Genomic DNA, 18,070 nt, shown 5'->3' on the forward strand with positions numbered 1-18,070 from the left:
TTCAAGAATAACCACCACCACCAAACTCCCTGCAGCCATATGGCTGCATCTAGAAACCCAAACATGCAACACAAACTCAAACTGCTGATCTGACTGGGTTGGGGAAGCTTTAAAATAAGGAAGCACTGCTGCATTCTTGCTTGTGTTGAACAAATATGACAGGGAAAAGGTTTCTTTTCAAGTCTGACAATATTCAACTGTCTTTTGCTCTTTCTCCTAAGGAAAAGATTTTCTCTATGCTGACACCAAAGGACAAGATCCTCCAAAAAAAATGTCCTGCAGGGACAGAGGCTTTTGGGAGCCCCAAGAGTTATTCCTATAAAAAACATGTTCATCTCTATTTAGAGTCAAGTGATACAAGTCAGTCACAGATGTCACTTCTTCCTTTGAACCACAGCCACATCTGCCCTCCCACAGTCAGCTTCTGGCCAGGAATTCAGCTACACATGACTGCCTCACAGAAGCACCATCCCTCCAAGACAACAAGAAAAAACAGCATTTTGCTGATCATTCTGTTTTATTCCTCAAGCAGCTCTGAAGAAAATGGTGCAAAGTGCCATCATCACCCTGCAGAGAAGTGATCTCCAGGAAAATGCATTTTAGCAATCGAGTGAGTCCTTGGCTGGTTGACTGCCATCTGAAGACTCCAAATGACTAAATCTGATTAAGTTACAGAAGGTAACTTGGCAGGAATTCATTCTCTTGTTGAGAAGAAACACCAAGAAACAGTTCAGACAGAAGCACATGCCTACTGGCAAAATAATTAAATGAGCCTGTGTTTGCTAAAGCCAGTTGCAGATGAAGATCAAATAAATTATGCATTGTTTAATAACCAGAATTGTAAAAACTCACCTGACTCTTGCAAGTATCTATATACCAGGAAGTTAACCTCATCACTGCTTATACTCATCTTTATTCCCAGTTAAACCATGAGGTCACAACAAAGGACACAACCCTGCAAATAAAAAAAAAAGTAGGTCAATTAAATATTTTTAGTACCTAATAGGTATTTCCCAACAAATGCTATATTTATAAAGTAAGTAGCTCCCTGGCAGCATAGACAATGGCTTTATTTTATGATGCAAATAAGTCTGCTGGAGTCATTAAAAAGTCATTTGTCTCACCACAAAATAAAGGTCAGTAAATTAAATATTGAAGGGCTGGATTCTCATATGATGCAAGTTGCTATGGACTGGGGAACTGTGCTGTTTAATACCAGTACTAAAAAGGCCTCATTTCACAAGTTTTAAAAAATAATCAAGTGAGTTTCATCTAATCTACAGAATTGCTATAGAATACATTTTTTACAACATGGCTTTCTCTCTTGCTGGTTAACAAAGACCAAGAACTTGGTTTCACATTGGTATCCAGGCAAGCTCTCACTTTTATGTTCTAATCTACTCTGATTTTCAGGTACTGCTGCTCTAGTGAAAAGGTACAGTATGAGCTACAGCATGCTGTCTGTTCAAACAAGCCCAGCTAATTCCACTAAAGGTTAGAAAACACCTCATCCATACATTTTGGCTTTGCAAAAGGAATTCTTGACATTAGAGACAAACTTTAAACAGTCCATTTTTACTAACATTTCTAAATATTGATGGGATATATGTACATATATTTACACACACAATTTTTCCTTGATTTTAGTAATGGCAGGTATTTAGCAAGACAACTAATGTATCAGACTGTATATATTTTTGATGATAAACTTTTAAAATATGAGGTAACAAGAATCTTTAAAACACGAAGAAGCAGAATACAGTATTTTTTCTAACTCAGAGTCTCATTTTTGAGAACATTCTCATGACGTCTGAATGTTTGAAAACTCTGACCTTTCCAAGTAAGCAAGTGAAAACATCAGCTTCCAGAACATATTATGAAATAATGTCCACCTCCTTTTCCATCCAGTATTTTTCATCAGCAAACTGTCCCAGGTTTTCACCCAGCTGACCACCACCATTGTTTCTTCTATGCAACTAGAGTCTGAGAAGGCAAGTGACTTTCCTACTGTTATGTGACAAAGTTTGATCTGGGATCTGATGTAAAAAAGTACTGGAGAATGGGTTTGTCTGCATTGTTCAAAATAAAAAGTTCTTGCTACATGGCTGCACGGTCAGGCTATTCACCACTGCTGCTCCAAGTGGGAAAGTGGCAAAGACAATAGAAAGTATCAAATACAAGATCATAATTGACATTACACGCTGCCATGTGTATTCCCTCCAGGCATCTTTTGCTAGAAAGACCTCCCAAGGAATCAGGAGAAAATGACCACATTGTATTTCTTCTCACCTAACTTTGAGTTTTACCAGTGAAATGCAGCTAAACTTGGGAGCAGCTCTCCAGGATGTGACTTTCCCACAAGTCCCATCATGCTGTGAAGACAAGATCCAATAAACTCCTCAAGAAGAGGAGAGGCTAAAGGATGAACTCAGATATCAAAAGGAGTGTATTTGCCTGAAACCACACATAGAGATCCCCAGAGCCGCCCCAGGCATGTGCTCACCCAGCTCACAGCCATGCTGTGCTGTCAAAGCGGGACGTGGCTTTAGTTTTTAAAGAAAAAAATAAAAATGCAGTTCTACTTAAATCCTTCTCATTTCTAAAGGAAAAATTGCTCCAGGACAATTCCTCCTGGCTTCTAGAAAGTGCAACACGACTGGTAAAGGAAAGTACATTGATACCAACCCACCATACCCTCCACAGCCCCCAGCCATGCCAGGGGTACATGACACACCTGCCAAACTCCAATAAATACTTTGAAGACTTGTTTACTGAGCAGAATGTGAAATTATTGGTATTTTTAGCTGTTTTATGCATTAGCCAATTCTACCATGTGCAAGGCCAAACTCTAATTTGATACAGCTATGTTTTGTTGCCATACGTGGAACAAATTATCTTTCTTTAAGACTGTTTTTTAACAGAGAAATTCTGTAGGAAGAGGAACAATATTTTCCTTCAGTGGTAATTAAGTTTAGAGAGACTCAAAGAAGGTTTTTTACATCACATACACACACAAATGGCAGTACTTGTTTCATGGGTCTGCCACTTATTTTTAAAATCTTGCTGCATCACCAAAAACGATAGATCAAACTGCAGAAATCTGATGAAAGTGCTATTTGTCACACAGAGAAATCCTGAATTATTAATATAAAGAGGGCTCCCCCCTGAAAGCAGAACCTTGGAGATGCCACATCAATTCACCTGTTATGTAGCTGCGTAGCTGAAGAAAAGAAAACAAAAATCCACGTTTTGCTTGTCTGTCAAAAGCATTCTTTACCCTGCCCAAATCAAATGAGACTCACTTTTTAAGGCTGGTTCCAAGTGTTTCCCACAAAAGCTTTGGCCAGGCTGGGAGCTGTCCTGCCCAGCTATCAGGAGGTGGCACTGCAGCATTGGCTGTGGCACCCTGGCCACCACAAAAACACTGAAATGCCTCCCAGAAATACACAGTTTGCCTGATGAGGGGCTTGGAACTGGAAAGGCTGCAAAAGGTGCTGGTGTTTTACTGCTTCATCCATGTTTTCAGCACTCGTTTACATTATCTGGTAATAATAAATACCTACTTTTTTCTGTGTTTCCCCATCCCAGGCTCCATGGCTCAGGCAGTGCCTGGGGACAAGTGTCCCACAGCCAAGGGACACAAGAAATGTGAGAAGAAAGAGCAACACAAACCACCTTCCTTCCTTTCTTCCCAAAGCAAAACGGCACATTAAAGAGAAAACACAGCAGAAGATGATACAATAATTATTTCCCTCTGACACATTCTGAACTGACACCAGGCTTATGCTGCCAACTCTCAAATTGTCTGTGACAATAGATTCATGCATGTAGACGTGTACCCCTCATCCTAAAAAAAAAAAAAAATCAATTCATCAGTGCTGGCTTATTCCCCTCAAATTCACTATTTCCACAAGCAACCAGCTACTTATTTTGGGCACTTTAATGGATATTAATACTGCTCTTTATTTTAGATGCAGCAATTAAATCACCAAAGAGACACAGAAAAATGAGACAAAAATAAGTAGAAGTTAACACGTAATTCCTAGCAGGTTTAGATTTGTTGCCTAATTTGCATAGGGCCCATTAAAAATATCTTAAAATATTTGCAGCTTTATGTCCCAAACCCATTCTGAAAATATGAGATCCTTCAGGCCCTTTTTTTCTTGCCCTTAAAAAAATTCCAGGTCTTCCTCAAAACAGTCTGTGGAATTACATGGCAAAGCATGACGCATCCACACTGCTGCTTTAGATCCAAGTGTGGTTTTAAAGGAAATCTCTCCCACTTGCCTCTACTTTTGTTTTGCACCTTGGAGCAGGCACAGTGCAAATAGCCTCCTTACTGGTAAAACCAGGATTAAATAAGTAAATAAAATACCCCATGACATGTAAAAAAAGGACGTGCATGAGAGCTTATTAACAATGCCCAAATTGCTCATGGGCTTCCAGTCCCTGAGACCACACCAGGATGGATATTCCCTGCTCAAAAGAAAGACCATTTCAGCAGCCCTCTTCCCAGGTTTTATTTCCTTTCCCAGGAATATATTTATTTCCTTTCCCAGTATCCAGATATCCCAGGTAATTTTTTAATGCTGCTACAGAAAGTCCCTGAACTCCCAAAATTTATCAGGCAATTCACCCATCAGCCATAAAAGTCAACTGTCTGTAGAGATGCTGGCCTTGAGATTTACTCAGGAACAGGTCAGGAGCAGACAAGACACACAGAGCTGTGCTTTAGACAAACTGACCCACTCATTCCATGCCAGGAATCACACAAAAATTCATTTGGAAGCTACTTTTTTCAAAGGAAAGGAGGTTTCTCATCCCAGAGACAACACCAGCTCTGGCTTTGCTCCCAGCCAAGGCAGACAGGGCAGGTGTCACCCCAGCACCTCTGTCCCTTGAGGACCATTCACACACTTCAAACCTGGGGTAAAATTTACAAATAAAATCCATTAATAAGGAGATCAAATTCCACTCTCACCAGCACCAGATCTGCAGGCTAATCAGTGCCCAACAGTGCAAAGTTGGTTGTGTTTCTGACAAATCATTATTCCACTCCTCATGTTTGTGCTTGCTTTGTTCTCCTTGTCCAGGTTCATGCCAAATGCTGGAGAGCAGATGCTGCCTGACATGGCTCCTGGCCCAATAGGTTTTTTGGTTGTTTAGGGTTGTTTTTCAGACCAACCTGAACTGGCAGAGAAAGCTAATACATCAGGTTGTCACTGGGTATCTCTTAATCACCATTTGATAACGTACACTGGAGTTATACTACACTTAGAGTTATTGTATCATCAAATAACAGGCTAAGAAAGTGATATTTCTGTAGTTGTAGGCGGGCTTTAACACATTCTCATTAGGTAGGATAACAGGAAAACCTGGCAGGCTGCTGTGAATAATAATTCCCCAAAAACATACCAATCATTAGTTGGATACCAAATATGATCTGTTAAAGGGAGCAGCTAATGCTCTGGGTGGCTCTGAAGAATGCTTAATGTTCAGACATTAACAGACTGCTACATTTATCCACGGAAAAACAGAAGTCTGGCTACAGAAACAATAAATCCCCTACAACAGAAATATTGCCATTAGAGCTTTTATTTTTTCCTCTTTTGCATGAAATCCAGACAAATATTTTGCTAACATATGTGCACATAGACCGCAATATCATTTTATTAATCGGTGCTTAGAATCTGTCTTGTTTTTGATGGACAGGATGATTGAAATAAAAAGAGCAAAGGGTGCTGTTTCAACCCAGCTACTCAGACCAGGCAAACTCCTGGATGTGTGAGGTTTCAGAAGGACTTCATTCAGATACCAAAGCCACCATGGGAATTGGTTGCAGAGCTGGAGATTTAAACCACAAAACACTGCTTTCTGCTTAAGTTTTCTCCAAAGGCTCCTCCCCAAGACATGATGGGTCTACCCGCAATGGCTGACGAAATTTTTACAACTACATTCAAAGAAGAGTGCTGCACAGCCCTTTAGAAATGCTTTATAAAGGAAAACTCATAAAATAAATTAGTGGTTCCTTTTTATCAAGCATGCAGTGTACAACTCAACTTGTATATCCTTCTCCCCAAGAATTTGCTAGATACCAATTTCAATCAAAATTAACAATTTAATCACACCTTTAAGAAAGAAAAAAAGTTGACTTTTCTTTAACTGTAGCAACTACTTGCTCTAAACACTTCTATTTGCTCTCACTTGAGAGATGGTGGCCAAGACCATATTGGGCACAATACAACTGAGCCCTTAGTAAAGTTTTCCTACCATCTGACAATCTACAGTTAGGAATTCTTTCTAACACTCTGAACATAAAGAAAAACATTTTTTTTCAAGTTAAATGCCTGAGTTTTTTCTGCAACATCTCAAAATAAAGTGTTCTCATTTTCTGCATTTTTACCTGTGCCTTTAAATTGTTATTATTTAAATGCCTTTTTGTTTAAGATTCCATAATATGTCAAATGTGCACTTGCACAAAAAATTATCTGTAATTCTAGCTTATGAAACATCTTACTGATTTCTCATATGTCAGGCTTTGCTAGTTTTTCTTCTAGTAATTTATACCAAGAGATGCTTCTCATGTTCATTGTTTACTGCTTTACTTTTAACCTCAGGAATACAGCTTAATTTCCAAACACTAAAAAAAACCCAAAACTTTTCCTTTCCTCGTCTGAATTGCCTTCCTTAGCTCAGGCGATAAATATTTGTATTCTGTACTTCAGCTTTAGTGACCTAATTTATGGCAACAGTCTCTGTCTTTCCATGCCAATTTGAGAGTATGAAGAATACAAGATGACAAAGCCAGTCTGAAATCTTCTGAAGAAAAAGAATTACAACCCTGAAAGGGAAGAGAAGGAAAAAAATAAAAACACCAAAAACCCCACAACAAAACACATACCACCCAAAACCTTGGCTAAAAGTAAGTTTCTGTCTGCTTATCTGAAAAATGAAGCCCAGTCCTGAGTACTGTTATAAAATATGCTGCAGATGAAGCCCATTTGTTGATTTTGCCTAAAGCAAAGTAGTATTTAATTACTGAACTATGAATCTCCTCCCCAAAGTCATATGCTGTGTGACCCTGGAGGCTGGAATTCCGGATGTTACAGCACAGACACAAGTGACAATATTTCCAATATTGTATTTCCAGGGTTATGGCTACAAAGCTGCAAACTTCTGTGCTTTCCAGAGTTGAAAACACATCTTCCTGGACAGCTATAGGGCATTTTGCAGTGATTCTTGGCAGCCACATTTTGTAATTCCCTAGGCTGACTAAAGACACAGGGATATTTCTGGTACTGACACTTTATTCAACACTTTAGGGTCTTATCTTAACCTTTTTTTTTCATTATTACAGTGCAACACCAGAAGAAATTATGTGTTTGTGGGAGGTTTTTTCCTCCTTATTTCCTGTATCAAAACAGCAAGGAGTTATTGTTTATTAGTATTTTGAAGGCTTTGCAACTCTCTGGGTAACAATGAAAATAGACACAGATGGACTAAATGATCTCCAGAAGTCCCTTCCAACACCAATCATTCTGTGACATCTCTTTAAAGGCACAACTCTCCTGCATGACAATTACAACCTTGTTGAAATGGGGCTAATCCTGATACATCCTTCTGCAGATGCAAATACATTCTTTTAAAACTTAAAAGCCAAATTCAGCTGCTCAGAACATGCAGTAAAACCTCCAGCAGAAAGTCCTGTGTCACTTTCAATTACTTCATGAAAGCCATCCTTCCCTGACTCCCCACAAGATCCCAAGCCCAAACATTTTGTTTGGTGAAGGATTTTTAATCACTGAGCTCAAGCTCCCTGATGAAGACAAACTGGGATTAAATGAAAACTGTCCAGACATAGTAGTTCAAAAGTTTAACCACCATCCTCTTTCAATATTTAAAATAATTATCGGAACACACCAGGAAATATAGCTAAACATTATAAAATTCTCCTTGATCCAACATCTAATCCAAACCAAAGGCATTTTTAGAAAGGAAGAACCTGTGGCCAGAATTAGTAGTCACCTGAGGGAGCACTAGTGCAGGTTTGGCCAGTATGGATTATTTCAAGATGACCTGCAAAGTCCAACTTCCAGGCTCTGTGAGCTAAATATATCTCTGTAATGGAGAGGGAAGAACCAGACAAATGCCTGGCATTACTCCAGGGAGAGACATCTGTCCATCTGTCTCTCAAAAGGGAAAATTTTCTTATTGGAGGAGCCACCTCAGGAACAGTGGGTAGCAAACAAATTTTGCATCTTAGGCCACTAGAAGGATGTCCCTTTAGACAGTTACAGTCCTTCAGGAATATGTAATTCTAATAAAGACTTCTGCAATCAGACTTTTAGACCCTGTCTCAAGCAGGCTTTATGAAATTGTTCAATGGCTTTACTAAGTGCTAAAATAGCAGCCTGCTAATGCTGCCTGTATCCAGACACAGAACAGCTGCTGGAATCAAGTCCAAGAAAGGTGAAAATTGCAAGAAGCCTTTTCTGCAACATTGTTTAAAATCCTATATATGGCTTTTTGGCACGCACCTGGTTTTAAGTATGCAACTCTATGGCTGCTGATCTCCTGTGCTGCATTACAAAGCCTTTGCAAGAAATTAATTATGGATGAATGTGGGAGCACACCCATTAAACCTCACTTGGATCAAACTGTGTGAAAAATTCTGAGAAAATAACAGATTGAGAAGAGCCCTTGAGTCAAAATGAGCTCTATCAAGGGATTCTGCTGAGACTAAGGTGGGGAGGAGCAACACCCAGAAATGCTCTTCTATTTGCGAACACCACCACTGAAAATAAACACAACTCCAGTGGTTCAATCTTTTTGATCAAGAACCTGCAGAAATTAACAGTTAAATGAGGTTAAAGATCTCCACACCCTGCTAAGTTTCTGCTCTCACCTGATTTATTCCCATTTTCACTGCTAGAAAACCCACTGAATAACATGGCCTGTAAGTCTGATCAGGAACATTCCATTTTTTCCAATATGTTGTTCCTGATGTTCCCACAATAGATCATTCAGGGCTCTAAGGGACTGTGTCAATTGAATTGAATGATGTGGTTGCCTGCTGGTACATAAATGCAAAAGCAAAGCTGAGGGGGTTTATTTTCAAAACAGGAGACATTGATCCTGTGACAATGTTCCATTACCCTGACTTTATTTCTATTAGAGACAGTGATTACATCTACATCAATTGCTGGAGCTGATGGATACTGGTGCACTAACAGTGACACAGTTTTTCACTACACTGCTGCTGGCTTACAAAATAAGATTCATTCTCCAACTAATGCTTATTTCTCCATGGAAAACTACTGAAGTTTGGGCAGACTTTTGTAATTAGTCAGTTCTCAGCTGTCTGTGGCTTTTTGGGGGTGGTTTTGAGTGTTCTGTAAATCTTATTGTGGAACGGTGATTAGTGACTGTGTAGCCTGGCATGGATTCTATTTGTTATGATTAAAATATTTACATTGCTACCTGCTGGTAATAAAACAGCAGATGTAGTTGTCAGAAGCAGCTGTTGAAAGGTATTTCTGCACTCCTACAACAGCAGCCCTATCTTGACTGGGGATTTTTTCATATGGCTGTGTGGATTCCTCTTCCCTTTTCATGCACTGTCACCCTTTTGCAGCTTCTGTCCACTGCCCTTGCTATCTTCCCCAAGCTGGTGATCCATCTTCCAGCTTTCATCTCTTGATCTGACACCCGATCTCCAGCCTGTGGTCACACATTTGCCCTGGTTGTCACCTCCTTGCCGTGCACTGCCTGCACATACTCTGCACTCCTGAGTCCACCTCTCCATCTGCTCCCCAGAGCACTGACTTTATCTATACCTCCTTCAGTCACTTCATTTTCTATTTCCTTCTTTCCATTACAACACAAGCTGCTAACATTTTGCACAAATAAATTCTGCTGGCTGGAAAAAAAAAAAAAAATCATCAACAACAGTGTTTTCTAGTCCAAGTAAACCCTGCTCATTTCATTCGTCCTTGTTTGTTTAGCCTTGTGCCCTGAGTCATGTCCTGAACTGCCTGCAGGAGAAAGGCCTTTGTCTGACTCACTTCAGTGTATTTACCAGAGTGGGTTCCCTCACTCTTGATAAGGAAGTTTTTTTTTTAATGTTGCCATAACAACAACAACAACTCGAGGTGATTCAGAGTGACACCTGCACAGATTAACCAAGCACAGCACTGCTCTGAGTTCCCAGCACCTCAACAGGTGCAGAAATTGGGACCAGAACACATCTGCCAGAGCCAACAGCATCTTCTTTCTGCCCCAAACTGGTGCCTACAGCTCAGCACAATGTGTTAGTTGGGTACCTCCTTGCTCAAGCTGATTTCATATCACACGTCTAGAATTTTTGCATAAACAACAGTGAAATGAAAAGACTCCAAATTGTGCTCTGTGGTGTGACTGGGGACTTGCAAGGCTGAGCCTGCAGGGACCCAAGCAGCCCTTACCTGGGAGCTCTGACAGCAATGAATTCTGCTAGAGTCCAAGTTTGGAAACTATCATTGGTGGCCTCACAATTTTGGAACAGGGCTTTTTAAAAAACACTGGATTTTCAGGTTTTATGAAGATTCATATCATTACTCAGGTAACGAGACTAAATTTCTGCAGGTCTTTGGGGACTGGCCTCTCTCTCCTAGTGAACAACCAAATTAAAATTAAAACCAAACACACATCGGTCTGGATACAGCCAGCTCCATGAACGTGACCTTTTCCAACAAAGGATCCACTCCCTCATTTGCCCTGCCCCTCATGCATGAGCCTGAACACTCTCACCTCAGCTTTTTCAGCACCTACACAGTTATTTTCAAGTGCAGGTATTATTTTCACCATAAGAACTTGACAGAACTACTCTATAAAAAATACTGACCATATAAATGGAGCAAGAGAAACATTTCCTAGAGCTGAAGGATGCTCTTTGTGCGTGTGAACATCTTTCCTGACTCCTTCATTATTTTGGAAAAGATCAGGGATTATCAGGCACAGCACAGCTTCAGCAGTGCTGGGGATATAAACAGAAGAAAAAGAGACAGTAACGAGGTGCTCAGTGCACAGAACAGGTCTTGAAGAGGCTTTGATCCATTCTAAACGCAAATAAACCCAGCTTATTTCCCATTGTTAAGCCTAGTCTTTTATGCCTTTCCCATGAGAAAAGAAGTTTTGGAATTATGTACTCTGGCAGCATCTAGTTTGGGAATAACAAATAATTTTTCTGAAATTCCTTTGTGAGTGCATAAAAGCTGCCAATTCTTTTCCTGAGGCAGATGTCTTGTTGATCAGTAACAGCTCTGAGTCCTGAGTTTCTGAAAAATTTAGGATGAAACACAAAACCCCTGTGAGGGAATAACATAATGGGGTGAAAAAAGGGAAAAAAACCCAACCTAACAACCCCACAGGACACAGGAAAGATCCTTCAGTTACAATGTATTGAAATTTCAAGCCAAGAAAATACAAACTGTTAACAAGGAAAGATAATTCCCAGCTTTAGTGTCCATTAATCACAGAATAGGCTCAAGAGGAGGCCAGATTTCTTTATCTATTTTTAAATTTGGGATGAAGAAAAAGAAGAGACTGCCCTTTGGACAGGGCAAACAATGAATTAATTATACTAACAATGCAGGGGTTTATTGTGGATTTTTTTAACAAAAAACCTTGAATACTTCTGACTTCTTAGGACAAGGTCAGTATTACTCATGAGTTGTGGATTGATGGCAAACTGGTAGATTGGTACTTGTGAACATTAATAGCAGAAATACACTGCACTTTAAAAAAGCTTCTCTCCATTAACCCAGATATTAAAATGTTGGGAATCTAACTGCAGTTGGCCAGCAGAATTTGGTATTGAAAATAGAGACTAACATTCATCATATTTAGTATTCAAACTTCTCCACAGCCATGAAACATATCCTGGAGCCTGGAATAAATTAAATGTAAACTGACAAGTTCTTCTAGCCCCAATATGTTCACCTCAAGAGATTTAAAGACGTGTAACTCACGACTGACTGCAGCATTATGCATGAATGGAGTTTTAAAGAAAGCTTAAGAAAGTTTACCCTCAGATTAAACACCCAACTCTCTGCTTTGTCCAAGCAGTTTCACATCCAGCTCTGTTCACTAAAGCAGCCTGAAATGAAACTGTGGGAACAGGTAAATAACCATTGTGAGTTCAGGATCTTAAAAATGTGAAAAAAACCCCATTTTTCACAAAACCAAAACTCATAGATAATGTGTTTCTGCAATTGGTCACATGAATGCAAAACCAGAATACGTGTGAATCTCCATGAGCTGTGTCTACTCCCACACTCCTGCACTACCCCTGCCCTACTGGTTGCTAATCTGCAAAAAAAAAAAAAAAGCCTCCTTTCCTCATTCCACTCCACCAATGCCACCTACAGCACCATCTTATTCTTAAATATAACCAAAAGCAACACCAATATTAAGAAGTGCAAACCACAGCTCCGAGTCTTTAAGGAGCCATCTTAGAACTACAGCACATTTTTGTTCAGGAATAATCAAACTGCAGTGTCTGAGCACAAATGACAGAAATCAGTTACCAGTGTAAACAATATCAGATGCAAAAAAGCAGTATGAAACCATCTTCACCAAATTTTTTTTTTTTTTAATTAAAGACCAATTAGCAGGAAAAAAAGTTATTACATCAGAGATTCCTCATTGGAAAAAAAAAGAACCAAAAAAAGATGTACAAATTAAAACAAATTTAACACTTACAAGTTTATTTCAGAAAATGGACCACTGAAGTGGATCAGAAACCACCTGTATTTACTTTGGCACCTCAAGATTTAATTTCAGGTGAACTTTGAAATTAGGCAGCTAAATTTTCCACAAGCACCCAGATCACTTAGATGCCTTACAGGAATTATTTCTAACAAAGAACAAGATGTGACATTCTTGCCTTTTGTGGCTACTTTCTACCAAGACCCATCTCTCAAAACCCGTGAAAGAAATTAAGAAACAAACACTGTCTGACAAACATTATTTTTGGTATTCAAAGAGGCAAAGCTCTTATTTGTTAAACTTCAATCAAACATTCCAGAAGGGTTTAATTTCCATGATCTCAGCCCTGCTGTACTGGGTATGGCCACTCATGAACACAGTGACTGCAGCTGCAGACAGCACTGATTCACTGTCCCAGGCAGTGACACAGCATCAGCACTGTACTCACCATCCTATTTTCCATTTGCAACTGAAAAGAACAGCAATGCAAGACCAGTGTCAAAACTCCCATTGCTTCTTTCACTGCACTGTATACCAACCTGCACTACTGGTGTGATCTATCAGCAAGGAATAGAGGAATAAAGCAACAGCAACCCCAGCAAGATCTCAGAGCTCCTGCTCTGTACCATACCTCAAAATTGACTGTGGAAGTTTTCATGAGCAAAACCTATACTGTCTAGGCATCAGTGCTGTGTATTTTAGCAGAGACATCTCTATCTATATTAGCCATACCCAAAGTTCAATAAAAAGTCGTATTGATTTTTCCCTTCAAGCATATATATATTTGATGAAAAACTCACTCATGCCTCCAAAAGTTGTCTAGACATTAAGCTGGTCCCCCTTCTGCCGTCAGCATCTGCTTATTTGTTTCTTAAAATGAAGCTGTACCAAGGGTCTTTTGGCAGAATATTAAAAATAGCACGTATGCTTAGGTGAAATGCCTATAATACATGGGAAAGGCACACAACACAGTCATCATCCTTGACCAGATTTTCCATACCCTGCAATATACTCTACTTTTTTCTACTGGGAACTGTTCCAACATCTGAATCATCAAGAGCAGTCTTTTCTTCTACAGAAAGCCCTGAAAAATAAAAACAAGCTTCTTTCCTTGCCTGTAGAAATTGGAATATTTTGCCTAACTCAAATTATCCCACACTAAGGACAACTTTGAATAAATGCCAAGTTCTGATACTTCATCAGTGCTTAAGTCTAGAGGCATATTTATACTACTGTAAAGGAAAAATTCCCAGAGATTGGATGATCATGCCTGCCATAACACAGCCCCAGACAGCTCCTACACATTGCAAAGTCACCTGCATCTCTAGAAGTAATTGCATTGTTGATCTTAGAAGATTAAAGCAGCATACCAAATGTTCCTCTTGCTAATTTGGCACTGTACAGAAGGTCTAACTGGTAAAAGGAGCCTGAACACACCTGTAGAAGAATATGTAATGACATTCAAAAATATATTAAAATGTAGTTTAAAAGAACATGATTTTGCTTTTCTGTATAGCACATGGGATTTAAAAAAGCTATACTAAAGCAGCCTGTGGAACATAAAGTTTTTGTTTTGTGAAGGAATCATCCTCCCAAGCTGTATGCAAAAACTTGCCTGAGTGCCTATACCCACACAGAAAAACCTTAAAATTTAAAGCTGTTGGCTTTGTTCAGTACAAGCAGGAGAGTCTACTGAAGAAACTCTTATCAAATGGCCTGTAAGTCACAAGGGATCCAATTAAGATAAAAAGTTCAAACCCAGGACATTTCCTCTTCTTTCTAACTGCTCAGGCCAACATCAGACATCTGTTCTCACTAATTTTTTAATTAATCCCTTTTGAAGCAAACTATTCAAAAACTGACAATCCCTCATCTGTCCGATAAGGACCCTCCTCCATCAGAAGGTGCTATTTTGAATTAAACTGCTCCTCCACTGATGCAGTTGGAAACACAATCACAGCTTTGTGTAGAGAAAAGGGTTTTGCTGAGTCAAGCTAAAGCATTAGCAGAGATGGAAATACACCCTGTCTTGTAACTGCAGGCCACTATTACACAGGCAGCTGCACTGAAATGGTCTTCAGCTTGTCCCACGAGTGACCTCTGCTTTTTGCAGAATTAACCAATCACAGTAACTACTTCTGCTAGCTCGGAGTTAAACAAATTAGATAAGACGGCTTCTCACAAAAGGAAACCCATCATCTTTGGTTTATCTTTATCTTACCTCAAACAGATTGTATGCATGTAAAATTCTGCTCACCCATTTCCAGTAATGGGAGTGTTATTTGAAAATAAAGAGCTGATAGAGGGGAAGAAGTCCATGACTTCTCCAGATGACATTATACTTTAATAAGTACTGCTCAAATTGCTCACAACATTTTGAAAAATTTTCAGTATTTCTCAGACTCCAAAGAGCTCCCATCATCTTTCTTTTCTTACAATATTTATAAAGCTATGATGTTTTTACTTTGCAGAATTGCCATTTAACATTCTTGAGTGATGCTACTCAAACTTTCCCAAAGCCATTTCTCTCCTAGAAATCTGAAAGCCCATTTTCTTCCACTCCCAGACTAAGAAACTCTAAAGTAAGCCTACATGCATGGCTGGTGCATGCTGGAGGCATTATGTACTTATAGGGCTGGAAATCATACAGTGTGAGTATTACCATGCCCAATTATTTTAGATAAACCAACCTAATGCAATGACAGAAGGGAAAATGGCTTCAGTCTTTATTCACTCACAACTTCCAGCACCCTTTTGCCTCCTTCATTTATCAGTCTAGAGACTTCTCAAGCAAAGACACCCTTCTCCTCAGTATCTCCAGCACATAAAGACCTTATTGGTTTTTTAGCTTGGCCAGAGAACCTCATTGAGAATTTCTCCTGGACTCCACCTTGTTTTCAGAAAGTACAGCCAGATCCAGATCAATCCAGAAGAATGTTTAAACATATTCTAGCCCCACTGCCTTCAGCTGTCTAAGTGATGTGTTGGAGCAGAGCCAGCACAACACTACCCTGCAAGGCCACAAAGAACATCAGCAATATCCTTCTCCACCTTGTGGGGGTCTACCTGCAAGATAAGGGTTATTAAAACAAATCCCCCCTGTCTTTGAGTGCCCTCTGTAGACCTGAGAAAGCACACAAAAAGTGATTGTCAAAATCTTTAAGGGAATGTGAATTAAAAAAATAAAAAGGGGGGGGATGCTGGGGAAAGAAAAGACATCTGCTACACCCACAAGACATTTGTTAAATTATGGTATATATTAAATATTCTACAGATACAAATGTAGTCTCAGTTATCTCCTGCTGGAGGAACAAATGCTCAGTTGTGCCCTTGCACAATATTTGAGCATGGCTGGTAGCCTGGTGCACAAGGAATTTTCCCTTCCTAAGAATAAGTATAGGTAATCTCATCTCTCTTGTAACTCTAGCCATGGAGAAGAGATAAGGAAATATATTTAAGGAAAATTTATAAAATCAAAAGAAATTGAGGGATTGCACTTACATACATTTAAAGAACAACTGCAAAATCATGACTACATTACATTTAAGAAGACACTAATAATGGTCAGGATATTTGCCCTCTGAACCACACACTCATATATTCCTTTAGGAAGGAAAATAATTTAGCACATGAAAAAAACATACTATAATCAAAATACCACAGTAACTTCCCATCTTTTTTTTAAGAACTGATACACACCAAGGCATTAGTGACTCCATACTTCAAGAAGACAATATAGTTTTTACAATGTGTTTTGACAAAGATCTGTTTATTAATATTTCCATACTGTGCATTGATGTGTCATATCATAACTCAACAAAATAAATGGATTTACACGAGACACTAACAGCTCCAAAAGGAGCTGTTAAAGACCATTGAATAAAAGAACACTTAATGTAAGGATTCAGTGAACTGCAGAAACTGATACCTAACAAATACTGTAAATGCATGTAATACTAAATTGTACCAAACTACAGTCCACTTTTATGATAAATAAATAGATAAATCATTGAGTGTCCTTACCAGAACTACTCTCTGAAACCCCACAAAATTGTGATGTGGCAGCAGTACAGCCCTTGGTATTACACCACCTGTAACACAAACCATATTATGATAGTTTCTATCAATATTTATTTTAAAGGATGAAAAAAGGATAAAAGCTATTTTTCTACCAGTCTTTTTACTGAAAGAATTAAAACAACATTCAGTTTCCTACTGATAACAATATATGCTTAGTTAAGAAAATAAACAAAAATTAGAGACCTTGATTATTTACACAGAATTTATTTAAAAAACAAATTACAGTCACAGTTTCAACTCTATCTTCTTCTCACTCCTTTAGTTGAAAGCAAAACCCCACCACAGAATAATGCATTAGCTTCAAAGGAATTTCTGTTCTTTTTGTCTGTCCACATTGACAAAAGGGAACTTTATGAGACTCCAGATTAAAGTTTACAAAGGGATACGTATTGATGAAGTAGATTATTGCAGTGTTAACCAACGCACACTAAAATGATTCAATAGCAAGATAAAATCCTGGAAACACAAGGCCATGATCAAACCACCAAGTGTCTTCAAAAGGGACCATTTGGGAGCTGAGTCACACCAACAAACTATAAAGAATGTGTTATATGAACAATCCTTAAAATGCCCTCATGAAGTTAATTTCTACAGGTGACTTCAAAATTTAAACAGTCCCTGCAAATACATTATGCACCTGTGATCAGAATAATTACTGATCCTGTATTTGTGGAACATGGTGATTCCTACCACCAATATTCATTACAGATTAAATCATTAGAAAGTGATCTTATGTAAACTAAGGGACTAAGGAGAAGATTTGAAGGCAGAAGCACAGGAACACTGTCTGGGCACCACAATAAAAGAATCCACATATTTCAAAAATGCTATTTGAAGCAGGATACACTCAATAGTAAAAACAGATAACTCTGCCCTCTGGAAGAGGATCTGGAAAATACCAACAGTTTTCTAAGTACTAAACTCCAGCTACAAAGGCTCACAAAACACATTACAAAAAACACTAAAACTTCCCAAGCACTTCCTTAATACTAGGATTAAAGCCAAGGAAGGCAACACATGCCTTAAACAGAACTTAGCATTTCAGACTTTCCATCATCCTAAAAGCAACCACTGACCTCCACGAAACCCTCTGCTATTTAGTCTGTTGCTAAGCTCAATAAGAGCTGAAAATGTTTTTTCCTCTCTTGATTGAGGAACCACAGGGTATTTTGGTCAGCGATCATTTTCCATGTTTAAATTCCCAAGAGAATCAAGTAAACTTCTCCTCCTTCCCTCCTGAAAA

The 18,070-nt window shown here is 38.9% G+C and overlaps 1 protein-coding gene across 5 annotated transcripts in view; it reads right to left on the bottom strand.

Moving 5' to 3' along the window:
• The window catches only part of TBL1XR1 (TBL1X/Y related 1), a 107,961-nt gene that overhangs the window by 21,216 nt on the left and 68,675 nt on the right, over positions 1-18,070 (bottom strand). For 3 of the 5 annotated variants that reach the window (XM_085069061.1, XM_085069062.1, XM_085069063.1), the window contains exons 3-4: positions 16,771-16,838; positions 853-955 (exon numbers count right to left, since the gene is read on the bottom strand). In XM_085069061.1, the coding sequence (XP_084925187.1) occupies positions 853-910 (58 nt within the window). In that variant the 5' untranslated portion in view covers positions 911-955; positions 16,771-16,838. The remainder of the gene's footprint in view (positions 1-852; positions 956-16,770; positions 16,839-18,070) is intronic. The other 2 variants (XM_085069064.1, XM_085069065.1) reach the window with 1 other exon arrangement.

This window comes from Lichenostomus cassidix, chromosome 9, assembly GCF_008360975.1.
Source record: "Lichenostomus cassidix isolate B80296 chromosome 9, HeHo_3.0, whole genome shotgun sequence".
Classification (NCBI taxonomy): Eukaryota; Metazoa; Chordata; class Aves; order Passeriformes; family Meliphagidae; genus Lichenostomus; species Lichenostomus cassidix.